This window comes from Staurois parvus, unplaced genomic scaffold (assembly GCF_062004578.1).
Source record: "Staurois parvus isolate SC_StPar_1 unplaced genomic scaffold, SC_StPar_1.0 ptg000978l, whole genome shotgun sequence".
Classification (NCBI taxonomy): Eukaryota; Metazoa; Chordata; class Amphibia; order Anura; family Ranidae; genus Staurois; species Staurois parvus.
The window spans coordinates 583,578-606,269 of NW_028318774.1; the positions used below are offsets into that span (position 1 = coordinate 583,578).

General features: G+C 45.1%; 1 protein-coding gene across 2 annotated transcripts in view; it reads right to left on the reverse strand.

Moving 5' to 3' along the window:
• Positions 1 to 2,856: 2,856 nt before the first annotated feature.
• Positions 2,857 to 22,692, reverse strand: part of LOC149441503 (uncharacterized) — a 73,254-nt gene continuing 53,418 nt past the window's right edge. For both annotated transcript variants that reach the window (XM_089657270.1, XM_089657269.1), the window contains 5 exons: positions 13,941 to 14,058; positions 12,717 to 12,818; positions 11,160 to 11,291; positions 5,807 to 5,931; positions 2,857 to 3,212 (listed from right to left, as the gene is read on the reverse strand). In XM_089657270.1, the coding sequence (XP_089513396.1) occupies positions 3,023 to 3,212; positions 5,807 to 5,931; positions 11,160 to 11,291; positions 12,717 to 12,818; positions 13,941 to 14,058 (667 nt within the window). In that variant the 3' untranslated portion in view covers positions 2,857 to 3,022. The remainder of the gene's footprint in view (positions 3,213 to 5,806; positions 5,932 to 11,159; positions 11,292 to 12,716; positions 12,819 to 13,940; positions 14,059 to 22,692) is intronic.

A 22,692-nucleotide genomic window follows, 5' to 3' on the forward strand; every position in this document is an offset into this window, starting at 1 on the left:
CAGCGCACATCCAGTCTCTCTGTCATGACCTAGGACCTCGTGGTGTCTGGCATTGATTCTTCTTGTTGAGCCACCTGGAATACTGGATAGTTCCCTGAACAATTCCTTGAATGATTCTGCCTTGAACATTGTTTGTCTTGAACCTTGAACTCCTTGCTCCTCCCATGTACTTCCTGGTTTAAGCCAAGTCTCTGCACTTCCTGTTTGCCAGATTATTTTGCTCTCCCCAGCCGATATCTTGTTCTGGTCTCTCCTGCTGCCGTTCATATCTTCACTGCCACTCATTACCGACCTTTGGCTTGTTCCTTGACTACGCTTCTGCTTAATCCCAACCTGCAACCATTCATTACTGACCTTTGGCTTGTTTACTGACTACACGTCTGCTTGATCCCTACCTGCTTTTCTGCTACTGGACCCCGGCTTGTCCACCTCCTGGTGGGGCGATCCTGAGGACCGGGACCTGGTACTAACACGCAGTTAAGCCCATCTCCATCATCAGGAGCTCTAGTGAATTCCAGTTAATACTTAGACCCTGCACCTTAGATGAACCCATGTCATCCGCCAGAGTGACCTGCTTGATACATGTCCCACTTGTCGGTGGAAGCTGCTCCACTGCTATACCCACTGACCTCTGCGCTACCGGCCCCCGGCTTGTCCACCTCCTGGGGGGGTGATCCTGAAGACTGTGACCTGGTACTAACACACAGCTAAACCCATCTCCACCATCAGGAGCTCTAGTGAATACCAGTTAGTACTTAGACCCCGTACCTCAGGTGAACCCATGTCATCCGCCAGAATGACCTGCTTGATACATGTCCCACTTGTCAGTGGGAGCTGCTCCACTGCTATAGCTACTGTCCTCCGAGCTACCGGACTCGATTTGTCCACCTCCTGGGGGGGCAATCCTGAGGACTGCAACCTGGTACTAGCACACAGCTAGACCCATCTCCACCATCAGGAGCTCTAGTGAATACCAGGTATTTTCTTTACTCTGCACAATTGTCTCATAGCCTTTCCACACACATGTCCATTCAGTACATATATCTATATATATAATGTACACACACATGAAAGTATTCCATGTAGCAGTGAAGTGTTGGCCCCCCCTAGGATGGGAAGTGATAACCCAGGACCCCAGGCGTTCAGCAGTCTCTGATCGGAGGATCGGTCCGTGCATCTCCAGTACAAACACTGGAACACACAATCTTTCAGCTCTACCAGGGAGCTGGCTAGTGACCGAATGGGGCATCTCCAGCGCTGGCTCCACCATCTTCTACACAGCTGGAGACAATAAGTGGGGTTGTGCTCTGGTTGTAGGGTTAACCCTATGTGAGTAAGATGATCAGGGCCAGATGTGTATGAGAGAGGTACAAATAGGTGATTGAGCCATCGTATTACTGGCCCCAACCACCCAGCTACCAGTTAACATGGCCATTTGCCTTGTAAGTGCACACTGCTGTGGTTGCAGTCCGGTGCGACAAAATGTATACAAAAGGTCTTGTTTGGCAGGCAGTACCTACACCAAATGGAAGTGAATGGGGCCATTTTGCAACCCTAAACCAAACGCTTGTCTCACATTTGTGGAGCAGTATTCCAATTCAAAATCTCCACTTGGCTGCACAAACAACAAAACTGGCATTGAGATGGCACTTTTGCCTCCTGAAGCCTGACAGCTGATGCTCTACAGTCCTCTAAAAACAATCCATGGAATGAGAATCAATATTGCTATCTAATATTGGTAATCACTTTCACACAATTATAGTCTCCAGTATTCCAAGTACTGTAGTTTTGGTGTGTATCTCTCAGCACTTACAACAAACAACAATCCGAAATCTGCCCAAATTAGTTAAATAGTAAATTGTCCCCTATAATAAAGTTTCCTCTAACACTTAATTTGTTGAAAATCTAACCCAACCCCTGTAATGAGCACCCCTAAAGTGTTTGCCTGGGTGAAATGTAAAACATTTTAAAATGTTTTAGTACATCATTCCAATCCATGCACATTTCCCCTGTGTTTTAGTTGACCTAGAGTCATACACAGGGACGGACTGACAACTCATGGGGCCCCCGGGCAATAGGGGATCATGGGGCCCCTGTGTCCTTGCCCAAACTCAAAAAAGCCTATGAAAAAGGTACCAGGGGCATCTCATGGGGCCCCCTACTGACCTCGGGCAGTGCCCAAGTTTCCAAATGGTCAGTCCGCCTCTGGTCATACAACCCAGCTATGCTGTCCTACAAACGGTTAGCCGACAGCTAGCTAACAAAACTGACAGAAGCAGCATTGTGTTTCATTCCAAAACTGAATTTACTTCTGTGAATAGTTCTCTAAAACTGCAATAAAATCTTGTAAACTGAAATTACAATATGCTCGTATGAATGTCTCTCACGAATGCAAAGAATGAATACATTTCTTGCAAGCAGCTATCTACAAATCATATTGAATACATTTAAATGAGCTCTAGCTATGTATGTAACATTGACAAACACAATGAAAGAACTTACAGGCATATGTTTATCAAAGAAGGAGGGAAGCCTTCACTGGTTTGTTCTTCTGGAAGCTAAGCTGGAACTGGGCTGAAGTGTGAGTGAAACGTTTCCTGTTTCAGAAGATAGACTGCAGTTGCAGTGAATGCCCAATAGATGGCTCCCTACTCAACACAATGATGATATACAATATACAGAACACCAGCTCCTGTGAGCGCAGGAAACCATCAACTCCCCAATGGGGGGACGGGGGACGTCGTCATGGTGGGCTTGGCTCTTAGTACTGCTGTCCAGGTGCAAGGACCACCCACTGCCTCAGACATTTGTGAACTGTCCAGATGACAGCTGGGAAGAAACTACACAACAGTAACCTCAAATGATAAAATATTTAATAATAAATATTTGATTTTTTTCAAAATCACATTCCAGTGATGATCTTATCACGCCTCAAAATGTCCAACTTACTATAAAACATATGTACAAATAATATTACATGTCCTGCTGTGGTTTACTGAATTGGATGGTATTTGGAAAGGGCCTATGTACAGCAGGATAGGCAGTGCCATAATAACCTACAAAGAAAACCTTCTATTTTCACATCTTCAAAAAACTTCAGCCTGTTTTCTCCAAAAAGAGTCTTCCTGTTTTTTATATAAATTAAAAGGTCCTTTTTCTCTTTGTGTTTGACGTCACCTTTAATTTTCAAAATAGCCATCACGTGTTCTTTCCTGTAACAATAAAACAAGGGAGCATGGAGTATTTCTTTTCTTTATTATAATCAGTGCTAAATAATACATGGTCAACACAATTGTTATCGAGTAAATGTGAAATATTGTAGAATATTATTATGCAATCTCAGCATTGTAATTCAGCAGGTGGAACTTAATGGGTTTTTTTTTACATGTTTGATGGAGATCATTTATTGAAGTATCTAATTTCCACTAGATCCAGAGGAGGATTTGGGAATCCTTGGCCTGATGTTTGGCTACACAACCAACTAGCCTTTTAATGATGGGGACAGGTTTCTGTGAATTAAAGAAAATGCACCATGCAAAGTGTGCCTCCCTGATTAGTGGGCATGATGAAATGTATTGGTTTCTATAGGACATGATTTATTGTGACATGCCTTTTCACATATTCCAGCATCAGCTTGGCCCCCCTGTGCTCTCTGTTGAACCCCCATGCTCTTCACACACCCCCATGCTCTCTGGTGCCCCTCCCATGCTCTTCATCCCGCCCATGCTCTCTGGCCCCCCCAAAGCTCTCTGGTCCCCCCATGCTCTTTGGCACCCCCATGCTCTCTGGTGGCCCCCAAGCTCTCCACTCCCCCCCCATGTTTTCTGGTGTTCTCCCCCCCCCCAGCTCTTTCCTTCCCTCCGTCCTCCTCTGAAGGGCTGCCGAGTTCCCCCTCTTCTCTCCCGTTGGCTGCTGTGGGGGATGCTGTCAGGATGGAGAGTGTGGAAGGGGCCGATAAATATGTAATTTAACGGCCCCTTCCTTTTCTGAATGGAGAGTCAGTGGCCGGTATCGATCATTGACTCTGTACATTCATAACTGTAGTGCAGTGAACTGTGTCACCGGCCCCATTTACTTACATTGCTGGGAATCCCCAGGCATGTAAGCAAAGGAGCTGGGGATAGAAAAAAAAAAACAGTATGGGGGTTCTCCCATAATTCCCCCATAATTCATACCAGGATCTTTAAGGTGGACCCCTTATCCTTGATGAGATTTAGTTTGGTATAGATGTTAATGGAAGAACTCCCCCAAAAAAATAAAAAAGCAGCATGAGATCCACCCTAAGTTCTTTCCCAGACACTGGATTTTAAGGGAAAACCTCAATAAAAACAAAAATCAGCATACAAATGTGAAGTTCCAACACCCCCCCCCCCCCCCCAGAGTTCCATACCAGAACCTTATTCAAACATGCAGGATAGGGGGAAGGACGAGCATGCAGCCCTTCCGGTCTGAATCATACCAGGCCACATGCCCTCAACGTTGGGGGGGGGGGGGCCTTGCCATGAAGACAAGGGCCTCTTTCTCACAATTCTAGCCTAGTAGTGGTGTGCATCTGTGGGCAGGTGGCTTATTGGAATCTGGAGGGCCCCTTCTGGTGACAGAGCCAGGTATGTGTCAGCAGGTTGCTAGGCTTCAGGAAATGTGATTTATGTAGATCTACATTGCTGAACGATGTGATTGATGCGGACATCTTAGGACTTTTTTTTAATAAACTTATCTAAAAAGGTTTCTATCTTTAATACACTTTCTTCTGTGAATGAATACGGGTATTATGTAGTCCTTACTCATTCACATAAAGGGGCAGTATCTAGGGTTCCTTTTATTGTTAAAAGGGGGCTTCCAGATTCCAATAAGCCCTTCACCTGCAAATCCCCACAACCACTGGGCCAGATTTGTGGGGAAGAGGCCTTTGTCCTCATCAACATGGGGACAAGGTGCTTTTCTCAGATGGGAATGTGTCATTTATTTTTGGGGAAGAGTGCACACTTTTTTTTTTCTTGATCTTGGGTTTCTCCATTAAAATTCATGCAGGACCCACAGGACCTGGTTTGAATTAGGTGAAGCCCCCATGCCATTTATTTTGTGCATGGTTTCCCCCATTAATATATACAGTCAGGTCCATAAATATTGGGGCATCAACACAATTCTAACATTTTTGGCTCTATACACCACCACAATGGATTTGAAATGAAACAAATGATGTGCTTTAACTGCAGACTGTCAGCTTTAATTTGAGGGCATTTACATCCAAATCAGGTGAACGGTGTAGGAATTACAACAGTTTGCATATGTGCTCCCACTTGTTTTTCTTTGTAAATGTCAGATACGCTATACTAGGTTGCATGCATTACACAGATGTACCATGTCAGGCATGTTATCTAAAGGAATCTTTCCATTTTTAATGCTTCACTTTAGGCATTACTAAAATCGATCCCTTCACCAAATGGAATATTTTAACTATTTTTTTTTTTTGCTTTGGTCCATGTACCCCAGGGCAAGGCCCAGCCTCCCATGCCATTTGTTTGACAATCCTTTGCCTATTAAGTTAGAAAATGGTCATTATTGTATTTTAACATTTTTACTCCTTTTGAATTCACTGACTTTTGTATTCAGCACCCAAATCTTAGTAATGTTCCCTGAACCTGCCTCAAACCAAACCCAGGTGTGTTCTACTCATCACTATATAAGCTGAGAAGAAATGATCTTGTTTTTATATATGTAACGTTTTAATGATATTTCACCAGAATGGATAAAAGAAAAATAGAAATCAGAAGATATTGTACAAAAAGTCTATATAATAATTCACCTTAGGTCTTGGTGTTCGTCGAGAAAGTATATGGTTGTTATTAGCAATGAGTTAAAGTCATTTGCAGTCAGCATTTGCATCATATATTCTAGTGGATCATCACCCAGCTGGTCTTTATCTGAAACCTTTATATGAAAAAAATAAAATCAGTGTGAATCTTTCCTTTTATATCCCTGATGTAGAAATACAGGTGATACCATTGCTGAACTACTTCAGAATATGGTAGCTGGCTGGCTGCTATCTCGACCATCTGCTTGGAATAGCTTTTTTTGGGTATATGGGTATTTCAATACCCATATTTATGCAGTTTAGGAAGTCAAAGAAAAGTTATGTTATCTGCCTACTTGTTCCAATTCAACGCATTCAAGCCAGAGGGTCTGCATGACAGCCAGTCATCTAGCATTTTCAAAAGGAGATGTCAGTATTAGTACCCTCCATGTTTCTCTCTCATGAGAGAATTGCTTTAAAAAAAAATGGTCTGTGTCTCTATTGCAGAGAATTGCCCTCACTTCATGTTTGGATTGGAAGTCATAGAAATCTCTTCAGTGGGCACACGGACAAAAAATCAAAACTTTTTAGATTTTTAGTAAAGTGAGGAAGGGTTTGAACGTCAAAGGGCTCATGCACAATGTCTTACAAATGCTGCTTCTAGAGAAGTTTTTAGTGTTTTCCTTGTAGAAGCAGCTCAATGTTATCCTATGTGTCCATGCACTTTAGGATACTTAGGGCATATTTTCAGCTCAGCATTTACAAGAAAAAAACCCTTCTGTTTTGCCTTTTTGAGAGCAGTTTTCTGGCAGAAAAAAAAAAACACTAAATACTCCTAAACTCTCATAGAAGCTCCTAAACTCCTGTACAAAAATACTCTATATGAGGGGTTTTTTTTCTGTAAGGAAACTATCATTTTTGTAAGACCAGTGTGCATGGACCTTGAGAGTGCTTTATTTTAGTATCCGTGCCTTAAAGCTGAACCGCAAGGAATTGTTAAAGCTACCCTTGCAGTGGGATTCCCCCCCATACTGCACAAGTTTTGTCATGAAGACCTCAGACATTCCAGATTAGAAATTTCAAAGGAGCCATAATAAGCAATCTGAGAATCATGCTGATGCCAACTAGCAGAGCCCAAGGATAATGCATGTAAAGCAACAACTCATGGATGATGGTACAGAAACAGTACATTTCCTAAAACCGCACTGAATCCAAAGTGTGGTATCAGGTGCTAAAAAGCATACACCTATTAAGAAATACAGTAGGGCCTGGCCTGCTCTGTGGGACCACACAGCAGTCTGGGTAGACCTCATAAATGAGCAAGGCAAAATAATCAAATAATTCAACTGTAGCACCCTCCTAGGAAAGCTAGGGGGAGCTAGTTAATTATTTTTTAGTTAAAAGCTGAATAGCAGCATGGTGTAATAGCCATAGGGGTAAAATTTGGGTTAGGACTGAGGGGTTCTGCAGATCAGTTCCCTGAAACCTCCCCCTGATCTAGAGACTCTGAGAAGTCTCTAGAATTCAGCGGGCGGGGGTGAGGAGGAGTTGGACTGCACTTTAAAGGGATCTTGGCCGATTTCCAAGTAGGAGGCTTGGCATAGGTCAGGACAGCCCTTAAGAGTGACCGAGCCTGCTCAGCAGCAGGAGAGTTCAGGTGGAAAATGGAGTGAGCAGGATGGAGTGTGGAGCCTGGGAGGAGGTCCAGGAGAAGGGACTACCTATAGGTGGAGGAGCTGAAGCCTCAATCGTCACCTGAGAGAGGACAACTTAGGGAGCAGGGAAGGAGCCAGCCCAGCGTAAGGCCTGAGTGCAGTCACCGACACACAAGCTGAGGGATTGAGTGAGTAATACCACACCCTCTGGGCCAGAGATGGGGAAAGGGCATTCAGGTGGGAAACCTGACTAGCCCCCATCTGGAACTGCTGATCTTAAGCAGGCAGATTCTGGGTCCTCTTGCCCAGGGATTCCCTTAGGCATAGGGTTGCCACCTCATCCCTTTAAAACTGAACACATATTAATTACACAGGTTCTGTGGCTGATTACGGTGGTAATTAAACAGTGCCTTATCTGCTTTAAATTAGCCTCAGAACCTGTGTAATTAATATGCGCTCAGTTAAGGGATGAGGTGGCAACCCTACTCAAGCAGCTGGGTGAAGAGGAGATTTTATTTGGGGTCTGAGGTGGTACACCAGGAGAGGCTGGATAGCTCTCCAAAAGAGAAAACCCTTCTGAGCACTTGTACATACTGTAGTTCCAGGAAGTTGTCCTCAGTTCAACAGTTCCTTGGGCATGCCATGTATCCCTCATCCAAGTTCAATACCCCTAAAAAAACAAGTTTAAGGACTGTTTACTGTCTCTGGAGTGCAAGGCTGTAAGGAAATGCATGTTGCCTAGCTGTGCAGGACTATAGGGGGACCCAAATCACTAGCGACTCCTAAGGGGGTAGTGCTACACAACATAAGAAAAGTAAAAGAACTATGCAACCGTCAGGTGCAAAAACAACAAAGAAACCACACAGTCTTTACCTACTCACAGATGGGGAAGAGACACCACCATCAATTTCCCCTCCGTGAGTACACTGGTGCAGCTAACATGTTGGAGACCAACAACTCTGTCTAAGGAAGAGATACTTAAAAACTTGAATAAAAGTGTGTCTAAAGGGCTGCAAGACCCACTGGGAGGTAATGCACATTTGGCAGGGTGATGGAAGCCTGCCCAAACAGAAACTCGTATCCACTGGTGTGGAGCACTCATGCACTTCAGGAGCAAAAGCACGAAAGTCCATACTTGTAGACATAAAATAATAGAGAAAAGGTATCCAGGAGCAGTCCACTGGCAAAAAAGATGAATCTCTGGTGTGGACATGCTGGTTACTCAAGGATAACAAAAGCAGGAGTTATCCACAACAACATAGAGTGACCAAATCAGGATGCAGGTCACCCTCAAGAAATAAAGGGTAAGCAGGGGGACAGTCAAGTGTGTTAGAGTAGAATAGAATGGAGCAGGGAGCAGTAAGCAGCATCATAGACTGCAAGGGCAAGCATGGCCACCAGACACACACTCTCCAGGATCACCAGGTGACAGAACAGACCGCTCAATTCACAGCCCTATGCTCCAGCCAGGTCAGCACTGCCTTGGGATCCTCAAAGTAGTGAGTTTATTTGTTACCAATGACCCAGGGCCTGGCAGGGTATAACACTGAATACTTGAGATGTTGAACCCTGGGCCAGCGCTCAACTCCCATGAGTAGTCTGGAAAGACTGCAAGTTTGGCATCACGGAATAAGATGTTGCCCTTCTCATGGGTTAGGTAAAGAACCAGGTTTTGGTCTGGATAGTTAAGGCGTTTATGGATGAAGGGCAGGTGCACAGTTTGGCTACAGGTGGCGTTTAATTGGCAGGCATGTGGTGTTCACGTTGCACCACAAACATAGCCAAGAAGGCCTCTCTGCCAAGATAAGAAGATTTTCCAAGAACCTGACAGGATCTGAGCCCTCAGCATGTTCAGGCAGCCCAATAAAACAAAGGTTACATCTATGCAATCTGATACATCCAAATCTCCAAAAAAAGGACATTTTGTCCAAATTTGGATTCATAACAAAACGAATCGCAGATATCTAGAAAAAACCCTGTAAAAAGAAACATAATGCAGCCACCACATCTAAGGTCTGGTAAGCTGCAATACATTATTTTTGTTGGGTTCAGATCACTTTAAACTTCTTTAGTGCCGAACGAAACTTACACAAAAATCTCTTGATCAGAGTGGCAGGGTAGTGCTATGTAGGCAAGTACTGCATATTATCCCTCCCATAAACTGAATATTTTACTATGGCTTGTATGGACAGTACAGGTTCTCTTTAAAGGGGTTTTTCATTTTGGAACCAGAGACGCAATCTCATTTTTCACCAGCACCACTGCTGGTAAAAACTGGTATTACAACTTGTTTATTTGAATACGTAAATGCTCTGTGACTCACTAAAGCAGGGGTCCTCAAACTTTTTAAACGGGGCCAGTTCACTGTCCCTCAGACCGTTGGAGGGCAGGACTATGGTTTACAAAAAAAAAACTATGAATAAATGCGGACACAGTACAGGAGATGACCAGAGACTGCGGACATAGTACATGAGATGACCAGAGACTGCGGACATACAACGGCGGCGGGAATACTGGGCCGGCTGCTCCATAATACACACAGACATTTCCCCCCAAGTGTGTCTTATGGAGTGAAATATACGGTAAATGCAGGACACCTTGTTGGGTCAGATCTGTGTACAATATAAAGAGAGAGAGGGGAGGGGGGGAGATAAGCAGAGGAGAGAGAGAGTGGAGGGGGGGTAGAGAGGAGGGGAGAAGAGAGAGGAGGGGGAAGGGAGAGAGAGAGGAGGGGGAAGGGAGAGAGAGAAGAGGGGGGGAGGGGGGAGGGGAGAGAGAGAGGGGGAGGGGGAGAGAGAAAGAGGAGAGGGGAGGGGGGAGAGGGGGGGAGAGGAGGAGAGAGGAGGGGGAAAGAGAGATGAGGGGAGAGGGGGGGGAGAGTAAAGAGGGGGAGGGAAGAGAGACAGGGGGGAAGAGAGAGAGAGGAGGGGGGAGAGAGAGAGAGAGGAGGCGGGAAAGAGAGATGAGGGGAGAGAGAGAGAGGAGGGGGGAGAGAGGAGGGGGAAGTGAGAGGAGGAGGAGAGGGGGAGGAAAGAGAGTGGAGGGGGGAGAGAGGAGGGGGAGAGAGAGGAGAGGGGGAGGGGGAGAGAGAGAGAAGAGGGGGGGGGGGGAAGAGAGACAGGAGGGGGAAGAGAGAGAGAGGAGGGGGGAGAGAGAGAGGAGGGGGGGGAGAGAGAGGAGGGGGAAGGGGGGAAAGAGAGAGGGAGATCATCTATTGCACATATCTAGGGTCCGTGGCCATGATACCCGACATGCAGCGATGGAGTCTCCTCTCTTGCTCCTCCTCTTCATGGTCAGCTCTAGGCTCCGCCCTCCGGCTGTGACGGTTGCATGCACTGATCAAAATAGATGGCCGGCTGGCTGCAGAGATGCCAGGTGAGTGGTGCGGGTTCATAAGCTGAGCCCACCTTCCCCTGTTCTAGAATTGCTGATCCCGCCCTCCTGCCTCCCGCCCGAGCCCTGCCGAGCTCTCCCGACCATGGCAGATACACCCCTGCCCAGCGGGCCGGATACATGTCCTCGGCGGGCCGCAGTTTGAGGACCCCTGCACTAAAGCAACAAAAAACAATTCCACGTAAAAGGTATATGATAGAAGACAATTCTATGTAACTATAAGAAAAAAGTCTCAGGCAAAGTTCCAATTTTTATTAGCAGAACCCCCCTTCAATAATAATTAATATCTATTGCAGAATCTAATTTTACACACTTACCAACTCAGTGAAGAATTCCTTCAGTTTCTTGCTTCCTTGTATAAATGTTTCTACTTTATTTTTGCATTTGTTTTTGAAGAATGATTTAATGTATAGCACTTTAATTCTGTGCTGAACTATTGTGTTGAATTGCTGTTTGGTTAGAAGAAAAAAAACAAATAATCATGTATCATAGTTATTTTATTCATATGTTGTTATAATTGCAGAACATTGTTTATTTCATATTCTTCCTTGTTTATATACTGTGTATATAAATATAAATATATATATATATATATATATATATATATATATATATATATATCAGGTTTGTCAAGAAGACATTTCTGACAAAAAGAAGAGGGTAATTTATGAATAAAATGAAATCCCTGATATTTTTTTAAGTACTTAAGACCACAGTAAACTGGGCATCTGACCAATGAACATTTTTCTCATTACAGTTATACAGGTACCATACCGTGTCTGCCTGTTAAGAATTAGCATAGGAATAGTCTGCAAGCTCTATCAAACTTCATGATCTTCATTTTAATGTGTAAATGGACTTGTCACTGGCCTATGTGTGTTCATTCAATATCTATCTATATACTGTATATATCTTATTGGATATGGGACCAGGCTTCCTCGGGTGGTATACTCAAGAACCTGGCCCATTTATCCTGAATTTAAAGGAGGATCTGAGCCTTTCTTGTTCTTCGAGAAATAAAACCATGACAATCCACGCTTTTCAGATGGCTTATCCAATAAAGGCAGACAAATTGGATGGAGCTTTGACAAAAATTATTTTCCCAGAACAGAATTAAGGAAGCTCTTAAACTGTGCATATTGTAAAAAAATGTAACCTCCACAACATCTCCAAGATACGCCCGTTCCTAACCTCAGAAACCACTAAGCAACTTATTCATTCCCTTGTTATCTCTCGCCTTGACTATTGTAACTCCCTCCTCATTGGCCTACCTAATCGCAGGCTATCCCCTCTTCAGTCTATCATGAATGCTGCTGCCAGACTCATCCACCTTACTAACCGTTCCATATCTGCCACCCCCCTCTGCCAATCCCTCCACTGGCTTCCCATCATTGCCCAACAAATAAAATTCAAAACATTAACAATAACATCTTGGGTTCCTTGGGCCTTTGACAAGGGCAAGGCTCAAGAAGAAAATACTTCTTCACTGTGGAATCCTCACCAGGCAAAATCCCACTTGTAAAGATCAAGACCTTTCTAGAAAGGTGATCCAAACAGTTCTCCTCTCCCCTTAGGTAACCACAATGGCCCAAACCCTCTCAGTAATTGGCTGAGATACATAAATATTGATAACCCATACATTGTTACCTCTCACACTAACTATTGTAGAAAACTTGACAGCTGTAGGCAGAAATAATCGATGCCCAGGTCTTGGGAGAAATCTTGCGAGCACAGACAACAAGAACAGAGCTCAGGCCGGTTACAGGCCAGATGCAAAGATTAAATTTACTAGGAATACTCCAGCCTAAAACAGGGTATTCACTGTACATTTACTTTATATAACACGGGTTATTTTTGCTATTTAAAAAGCTCACCTTGTTATGATCAATGCCTTGTTTGCTTAATGCATCCCGAAGCTCCTTGAGAACATTTTCAAAGTCAAGTTTGTTTTTCGTAAAGAAATTTTTGAAGGCACTCTAGAAATAAAAGTTGAACACAGTAAAGGCCAGCTTTAGGCAGTAATTAATAATGACAAGGACATACCATGGTTCCTCCCCAATAGAGCGGATAATGTTTATTTTAGGTGCTTCCCGTCTGTAAGAAAAGCCCAGTATGTATGGAACTAGAAGACTATTGCAGTCAGAGTGGCACAGGCATTGGAGCCAGACGGCCTATTTCAGCTGGCTTGTGACACCAACAGATTGCTGAGTGGTCTTCTGCTAGTTTCTGCTTTACCTGTGCCCTGACCTGGTATATTTGCCTTCCTGTGCATGACTCAGCTTGCCTTTAACCTGTCTTCAGATTCCTGCCAACCTGTTATGACCTTGACGTGTACCATGGCTCAGCTTCTACCTTGCGTTCCTGTATCTTGCTTCCTGACTCTCTGCCTGATGTTCCTGTACCTTGCTACCCATTTGTTGATGACCTTTTGGTTTGTGTCCTGGCTTTGCTCCAGTCTGCTGATCAAGTGTCACCGTGTACTGTCTCTGGTCTCTGTATGGTGATCCACGGTCATTCTGAACATGAAACCAACAGCTGGACCTGCCTGCTGCATTGGCCCTAGTGCTACTCTGTGTACTCATACTTCCTGACACCATTACCAGGAGTATTGGACAAAAAGTACAGGAGAAGCTCCCTCTTCAGCTTGATCTCCACCAGGTACATGACACCACCGCCAATATGGAGACTTAGGGGTTGGGTGAAGATGGGACAAATTAAACATTTGCATGTCATTTCAGCTGCATCTGTCTCTACTGATCTTTTTTGAAGGTAACTTCCTTTAGGCAGTTTTTCCTCATATAATCAGTTTGAATTAGGCAGGCTTGTGGTTGGTTCATTAAATAATGTTAGTTGTCAAAGATGTGCACAGGTCCTGGAAGCTGGCACTTTGATCTTTGGATCATGGAGGTTAATGTATTTAATGTCATTTCACCCTTCTTACCCATAACTAGAATGTGTTCTTTCTGGATGTATTCTTTGAACCTACACAATAATACAGGTTGGAACCGGACTGGTTGTCCGTCACAGTCACTGCCTTTTCTCCACCTTTATACAATAGCCCTTGACATACAAAATTAGACTAAATTAGTTGTAAATACCTTTATTCTTGGAGTCAGCAGTCTCAGGACTATTTCAGTGCCTTTGGTTTCACACTGATCCAGTAGTTTCTTTATCTCAGATTCTTGCTGTATGTTGCCTAGTCCCGGAAGGGTATCCCTATGAGGGAGAAAGACAAAATAGCTAGAAGTTATGATTACAGGAAAGTTATGATTATTTATAAACTCAGCAAAACACTTAAAGTGGACTCAGCAGTAAAGGAGAAGTGTGGGGCTCTAAAACAGTGGTCTCCAAACTGTGGCCCAGGGGCCAGATGTGGCCCTTTGCTTGCTTTTATCCAGCCCTTTGGCCACTATTTCATCTATTGACACCAATAATGGGACACAGTTCCTCCCAATGACACCAATGATGGGTCATAGTTCCTCCCAATGACACCAACAATGGGGTAAAGTTCCTGCCAATGACACCAACGATGGGGCACAGTTCCTCCCAATGACACCAACAATGGGGCACAATGGCACTAATGATGGGGCACAATTCCTTCCAATGACACCAGTGATGGGGCACAATTCCTCCCAATGATACCAATGATGAGCACAGTTCCTCCCAATGACACCAACAATGGGGCCTAGTGACACCAATGATGGGGAACAATTCCTTCCAATGAAGCTAGTGATGGGGCACAGTTCCTCCCAATTACACCAGTGATATGGTACAATTCCTCCCAATTACATCAATGATGGGGCACAATTCCTCCCATTTACAAAAACAATAGGACACTATTCCTCCCAATCACACCAATGATGGGACACTATCCCTACCAATGACACTAATGATGGGGCACTATTCCTACCAATGACACCAACAATGGGGCATTGTTTACTGCAACTGATGCTGGGACATGTTAAAGTGTATGTATAACTTAAACTTTTTGTTTTGCTTTGGCTAGAGTTGGAAAAAGTTACAACCCCTGTTAGTTTTGGGGTTTTTTTTGCCATTGAGTCTGTTAACTTCCTGTCCCAGAGACACAGCAAGATGTTAGAGAAAATCTACCAGAGTAAGGGGAGTTCCCCTCTGGTCCCTCACTGTTTGCAATAAAATTTTCCTTCTAGATTATATTGGTCACCACAACAATCAGGGATGAATTATCTAATAGGGCGAGGGTTTAAAGTGATAATAAAGGTGGATTAACAAAAATAATAAAAAACATGTTATACTTACTTGGTCTGTGCAGTGGTTTTGCACAGAGCAGCCCAGATCCTCCTCTTCTCTGGTCCCCCGCCGGAACTCCTGGCTCCTCCCTTTCTCGGGTCCTCCTCCGGCGCGCCTGGCCCCTCAATCCTGCTGAGTGCCCCCAAGTAGCTTCCTATGGGGGCAGTCACTGCTCTGTGTGACCATTCACACGCAGAGCACGGCTTGGCCCTGCCCCTGCTCTCTGCTCATTGGCTCACTGGCTGTGATTGATAGTAGCGGGAGCCAATGGCTCTCACTGCTGTCCCAGCCAATGAGGAGGGAAAGACCCAGGGCAGCCGGTGCTCTCGTACATATCTCTGGATCGAGAGGGAACTCGGGTAAGTATTAGGGGGGGGGAGGCTGCTACACAGAATCTTTTTTACCTTCATGAATAGAATGCATGCAAGTAAAAAAACCTTGACCCTTTACAACCACTTTAAATGTTTCTCACTTTATATAAAACTAAAAAAAAAAATTAATTTTCAGCTGCTACAGACATGCAACTGACAGCTCAGCCATTTACTGGAAATCCTCTGACTACTTATATAGCTCCAGCCTGTATTCTCAAGAAATGAACTCCAGTGTAGTCATTATATCAAAGAAACAATAGAAATGTGCAAACGCACAGATGCATCATTCTGTGCTGGAGGACTAGGTGTAGCCTGTAATGCCATTACAAATGTACTGATTAATTTAAAGTATCATTAATCCTACATCATTAAAAACTATCAATAAATGCCGTATTACATGCTGTTACTATTCACTCATTTTCTGTATTCTGCAAAAAGCCTGGCTGATCCTGCTGTTGTCTATGCCTCCCTCCAGCCCATGTCCCCACTGCAGTTGGGGATTTTGCAGAGCAGTGTTAGCAACTAGTGCACATGCTCAGTTTTCAGTGTATTTTGTACCCTTAGCATTTCCTCTCTATCGTATCTGAGCCACCCATGTGACTACAGAGTCACACGTGGGTATATATATATAGTGGTAAATGACAACCAACTCCCTCCCTCCTCCTGCATGTCCATTACCCAGATAAACACAATGAAGGGTGGGATATTATATCTTGATTGATGGAGGCTTTACCTCCAGGCTGCAGGGGAGTGATTTGCAGAAATCCGCCCACACTATGTTATTGCCAATATAGTAAACATTTGATTTCAAATATATATTTGCATGACATTTTAAAACAGTTTATTGATATTAATTATCAATAAAAGCTGTTTTTTTTATTTTGAACATGTGATCAGCAGCAGAGGACTAGAAGCTCCCCCTGCCACTGTTTGCCTGCAGACAGGCTGGAAAAGAGCTTGGTTATGCGACAGCTGTATATCGAACAGGAAAAAGGTACTTTCATTTTTTTTTAAGTAAAATAATTACATCGCTATCATTCACATACAGAAAGAAAAGGGATCAGGTAAATTAAACAGCGTGTGTTTAGTATCACTTTAACTTTGGACTCTTCAAGGTCTCATTTGGACTCTCTCGTATTTCTTCAATAACAGTATAAAAAAAATTGTCAAATTACTAATAATTTGCTGCCATTTTTCTAAAGACCTAATGATGTCACAGTGGACAGACCACCACTGTTTGGAGATACACGAAACGGCAGTGTACACAGACAAGCACTGTTAATTGTTTTCCTTCAAAATGTGTGTGTGTTTTGGGGAGTGAAGTGTAATGAAGGTACAGAGAGACTAGTGGGGAATGCGGGGGGTACAGAGTGGTAGTGCTGGTAGTTGGGGATTCATATGGTGCAGTGTGCTGTTAGTAGGGGATTTAGGTGGAGCAGCTTGTAGGAGATACAGGGGGTAAAGGGTACAGAGCATTTTGTATTGGGGATGCAAATTTTTGGGGGAGTGGGGATAAAGGATCAGTGATCATGTGACCACAGTGATTGGTTGTCTTAGTGGTCACATGGCCGGGAGCAAGTCCCGTCAGCTACCAACCGCTAGTGGTGACCAAGAGCTGTATTTGACAGCTCGGTCTGTGTGCTCAGCACAGAAACATTGGCCACCCAGCAATGCCTATGTAAAGCATTAAAGCCCACCGTTTTGCTGCCACACATATATTTTAAGCTGGTGGCAACAGGTTTAGTTCTCTAGAATGTAGCCCAGTCATTTCTCAGCCAGGGGTTCTCCAGAGGTTGCTGGGGTTTACTTGAGCTATGGCTGATTGACTTCCTATTTGATGGTGCTTGCATAAATCTGATGCTCATGTCACTTAAAAGAGCCAGCGGCATGACAACAATGATCTTTTTTTTAGCTATCTGTAAGGGAGGCATTTGTCCCACTGACCACCAATGTAAGGTGCATTTTCCCCATTCATCCTGGATGAATTGTTCTTAACAGAGGTTCCCCTAAGGGAAAAAATTACAACGGGGAATATGTTCACACTTGGAGGGTCGCCAGTTTGACACCCATGGTCTAAACCATGGGTGTCAAACTGGCGACCCTCCAGATGTTGCCAAACTACAAGTCCCATGAGGCATTGCAAGATTGATAGGTACAAGCATGACTCCCAAAGGCAGAGGCATGATGGGACTTGTAGTTTCGCAACAGCTGGAGGACCAGCAGTTTGACACCCCTGCCTTAGACAAACATATTTCAAGGGTTTGTCTGAGGTACAAATTTGAGAAAGACTTTTGTAGCCAGGGGCGGACTGACCATTCGAGCACTTGGGCACTGCCCGAGGGCCCAGGGTCAATAGGGGGCCCCATGAGATGCCCCTGGTACATTTCATTGGCTTTTTCATAGGTTTTTTTGGGTATGGGCGAGGACATGGGGGCCCCATGATCCCCTATTGCCTGGGGGCCCCATGAGTTGTCAGTCCGCCCCTGTTTGTAGCCCAACTCATATTCTGAGGAACTAGAACACACTTTTAAATAATAATGTCATACCTTACCATTAGAGATGAGCGAATCGAAGTATCCGAAGTGGAATTCGAGTCGAATATCGGAAAAATTTCGATATTCCGAAAAATAGCCTAAGTGGAATTCCGAAAAATAGCCTAATTCGGACGCGCGAATCGAAATTTTTCAGAAAATGGCGGCTGACATGTGCGGAGACGGAGCGGGGATGTCTGGGAAGGCGCGCAGACAAGGCGCGCTGACCCATAATGCATTCCTCAACTACATGTGATCGCATCAGCCAATCAGCAGCCAGCCAGCCAGCACTGTGTAATGGTCGAGCTATAAATAGCGGCCATTTTGGAATTCTTCATTTGCCTGCAGTTATTGAACAGAGGCAGACCGCTCTGTACTAGGGACAGGGACAGAGTTAGGGCCACAGAAACGATAATTGGGGACAGAGAAAAGTTACTTAGGGACAGAGAACCATTACTCAGGGACACAGACTTGTTAATGAGGGCCACAGAATCGTTATTTAGGGACAAAGAAACGCTAGTTAGGGCCACAGAATTCATAATCAGGGACAGACAGAATTGTTACTCAGTGCCAGAGAATTGTTACTTAGGGCCACAGAAACGTTATTAGGGCCACAGAATTTTTACTCAGGGACAGACAGAATTGTTACTGAGTGCCAGAGAATTGTTACTCAGGGACAGACAGAATTGTTACTGAGTGCCAGAGAATTGTTACTTAGGGCCACAGAAACTTTAATTAGGGCCACAGAATTTTTACTCAGGGACAGACAGAATTGTTACTGAGTGCCAGAGAATTGTTACTCAGGGACAGACAGAATTGTTACTGAGTGCCAGAGAATTGTTACTTAGGGCCACAGAAACTTTACTTAGGGCCACAGAATTTTTACTCAGGGACAGACAGAATTGTTACTGAGTGCCAGAGAATTGTTACTCAGGGACAGACAGAATTGTTACTGAGTGCCAGATAATTGTTACTCAGGGCCCCAGAAACTTTACTTAGGGCCACAGAATTTTTACTCAGGGACAGACAGAATTGTTACTGAGTGCCAGAGAATTGTTACTCAGGGACAGACAGAATTGTTACTGAGTGCCAGAGAATTGTTACTTAGGGCCACAGAAACTTTACTTAGGGCCACAGAATTGTTACTCGCACAGACACAGAATTGTTACTCACACAGACACAGAACTGTTACTGAGGGCCACAGAAACTTTACTTAGGGCCACAGAATTGTTACTCGCACAGACACAGAATTGTTACTCGCACAGACACAGAACTGTTACTGAGGGCCACAGAACTGTTACTTAGGGCCACAGAATTGTTACTCGCACAGACAGAATTGTTACTCAGGGCCACAGAACTGTTACTTAGGGACAAAGAAACGCTAGTTAGGGCCACAGAATTCATACTCAGGGACAGACAGAATTGTTACGGAGTGCCAGAGAATTGTTACTCAGGGCCACAGAAACTTTACTTAGGGCCACAGAATTTTTACTCAGGGACAGACAGAATTGTTACTGAGTGCCAGAGAATTGTTACTCAGGGACAGACAGAATTGTTACGGAGTGCCAGAGAATTGTTACTCAGGGACAGACAGAATTGTTACTGAGTGCCAGAGAATTGTTACTTAGGGCCACAGAAACTTTAATTAGGGCCACAGAATTTTTACTCAGGGACAGACAGAATTGTTACTGAGTGCCAGAGAATTGTTACTCAGGGACAGACAGAATTGTTACGGAGTGCCAGAGAATTGTTACTCAGGGCCACAGAAACTTTACTTAGGGCCACAGAATTTTTACTCAGGGACAGACAGAATTGTTACTGAGTGCCAGAGAATTGTTACTCAGGGACAGACAGAATTGTTACGGAGTGCCAGAGAATTGTTACTCACGGCCACAGAAACGTTATTAGGGCCACAGAATTGTTACTCAGGGACAGACAGAATTGTTACTGAGTGCCAGAGAATTGTTACTCGGACAGACAGAATTGTTACTGAGTGCCAGATAATTGTTACTTAGGGCCACAGAAACTTTACTTAGGGCCACAGAATTGTTACTCGCACAGACACAGAATTGTTACTCGCACAGACACAGAACTGTTACTGAGGGCCACAGAAACTTTACTTAGGGCCACAGAATTGTTACTCGCACAGACACAGAATTGTTACTCGCACAGACACAGAACTGTTACTGAGGGCCACAGAACTGTTACTTAGGGCCACAGAATTGTTACTCGCACAGACACAGAATTGTTACTCAGGGCCACAGAACTGTTACTTAGGGACAAAGAAACGCTAGTTAGGGCCACAGAATTCATACTCAGGGACAGACAGAATTGTTACGGAGTGCCAGAGAATTGTTACTCAGGGCCACAGAAACTTTACTTAGGGCCACAGAATTTTTACTCAGGGACAGACAGAATTGTTACTGAGTGCCAGAGAATTGTTACTCAGGGACAGACAGAATTGTTACGGAGTGCCAGAGAATTGTTACTCAGGGACAGACAGAATTGTTACTGAGTGCCAGAGAATTGTTACTTAGGGCCACAGAAACTTTAATTAGGGCCACAGAATTTTTACTCAGGGACAGACAGAATTGTTACTGAGTGCCAGAGAATTGTTACTCAGGGACAGACAGAATTGTTACGGAGTGCCAGAGAATTGTTACTCAGGGCCACAGAAACTTTACTTAGGGCCACAGAATTTTTACTCAGGGACAGACAGAATTGTTACTGAGTGCCAGAGAATTGTTACTCAGGGACAGACAGAATTGTTACGGAGTGCCAGAGAATTGTTACTCACGGCCACAGAAACTTTACTTAGGGCCACAGAATTTTTACTCAGGGACAGACAGAATTGTTACTGAGTGCCAGAGAATTGTTACTCAGGGACAGACAGAATTGTTACTGAGTGCCAGATAATTGTTACTTAGGGCCACAGAAACGTTATTAGGGCCACAGAATTGTTACTCAGGGACAGACAGAATTGTTACTGAGTGCCAGAGAATTGTTACTTAGGGCCACAGAAACTTTAGTTAGGGCCACAGAATTGTTACTCAGGGACAGACACAGAATTGTTACTGAGGGCCACAGAACTGTTACTTAGGGCCACAGAATTGTTACTCGCACAGACACAGAATTGTTACTCAGGGACACAGAATTGTTACTCAGGGACACATAATCGTTTAATTAAAGAGTATGTCAGACAACATGCAGAGGAGTGGCAGAGGAGGCAATGTTTTAGGAGCGAGCAGACGTGGCAGCAGAGGAAGGGGTCGAGGCAGCACTATTCGCAGCCAGAGGCCAGTGCTCCCGGTGTCATCCAGCGGTCGTGTCTCCACCGACAACCCTGCCGTCATCGATTGGTTGGCTCGGTCGTCTTCCTCTTCCCAGGTCACCTCTGACACCTACAGCCAACGGTCGGTGGGTACGTCAGACACAACCGTTAGTTGGCATGGCCCGGGACCTAGCCCACTGAAATCACGTGTCCTCTACCTGCCCCTGTCCTTTGGTGTTCCCTCACCAAGCGAAGTATCGCATGCTGTGGGCTCAGCCCCACTGTACAGTGAGGAAGAGCTAACAGAGGGCGGTCAGGAACGGGGGGAGACATCCGCCTTTTCAGCAGCTAGGCGAAGAAGTAGTGGCGAGGAGAGTGGCCCGGTAGCCGGTCTAGAGACAGGTCTGTCTCCTGACCCACACGCAGCCGAGGGGGCTAGTAGTGAGGCGGAGACCCTACTTGATGATGAGGAGGTTGATCGCACTTGGCAGCCTCGTCGTCATCAGGCAATTTCTTCCGCATCATCAGGAGAAGAGGGTGGCAGCTTGGCAGTGAGCGAAACAGTCGGTGGGTTGCCCAGGAGACAGCAGCAGGGTCGCAGCAGTGTCAGTGGAAGCAGTGTCAGTGGAGCCAAACGGCCACGGAGTAGAGCACCAGCTCCACTGCAGCCTACCACCACGGCCAGTAGTGGTGCCGGTGTGCACGGAGGAAGCAGCAGTCAGCCAGTGAGGAGTATCGGGGGCAAAGTTTCCTACTCGGCGGTGTGGCAATTTTTCGTCAAGCCGCCCGAGGAAGTAAACGTAGCCGTATGTCGACTATGTGGCCAGAAAGTCAAGCGTGGCCAGGGGGCCCATGTTGGGACTATTTGGGCCATGTTGGGACAATGGGAGACCTCCCATTGCTGCTGTCTCCATCGCCACACTCTGCCATGTGCCACTTTCAGGTCTCCTCACACACTGCTGGTGTGTTCAGTTTTTTGACATAGGGTGCTGGCAGATTACGGGCCTCCCATAGCTGCTGCCAGGCCCCTAATCTGCCATAGGCCCCTATATACCGCCTCCTCATGCTGCTGCCAGGTCCAGAGTCTCTCATGGGTCCCTGTACGGCCTCCCATTGCTGCTGTCTCCATCGCCACACTCTGCCATGTGCCACTTTCAGGTCTCCTCACACACTGCTGGTGTGTTCAGTTTTTTGACATAGGGTGCTGGCAGATTACGGGCCTCCCATAGCTGCTGCCAGGCCCCTAATCTGCCATGGGCCCCTATATACCGCCTCCTCATGCTGCTGCCAGGTCCACAGTGTCTCATGCCATGTGCCACTTTCAGGTCTCCTCACACACTGCTGGTGTGTTGAATTTTTTGACATAGGGTGCTGGCAGATTATGGGCCTCCTATAGCTGCTGCCAGGC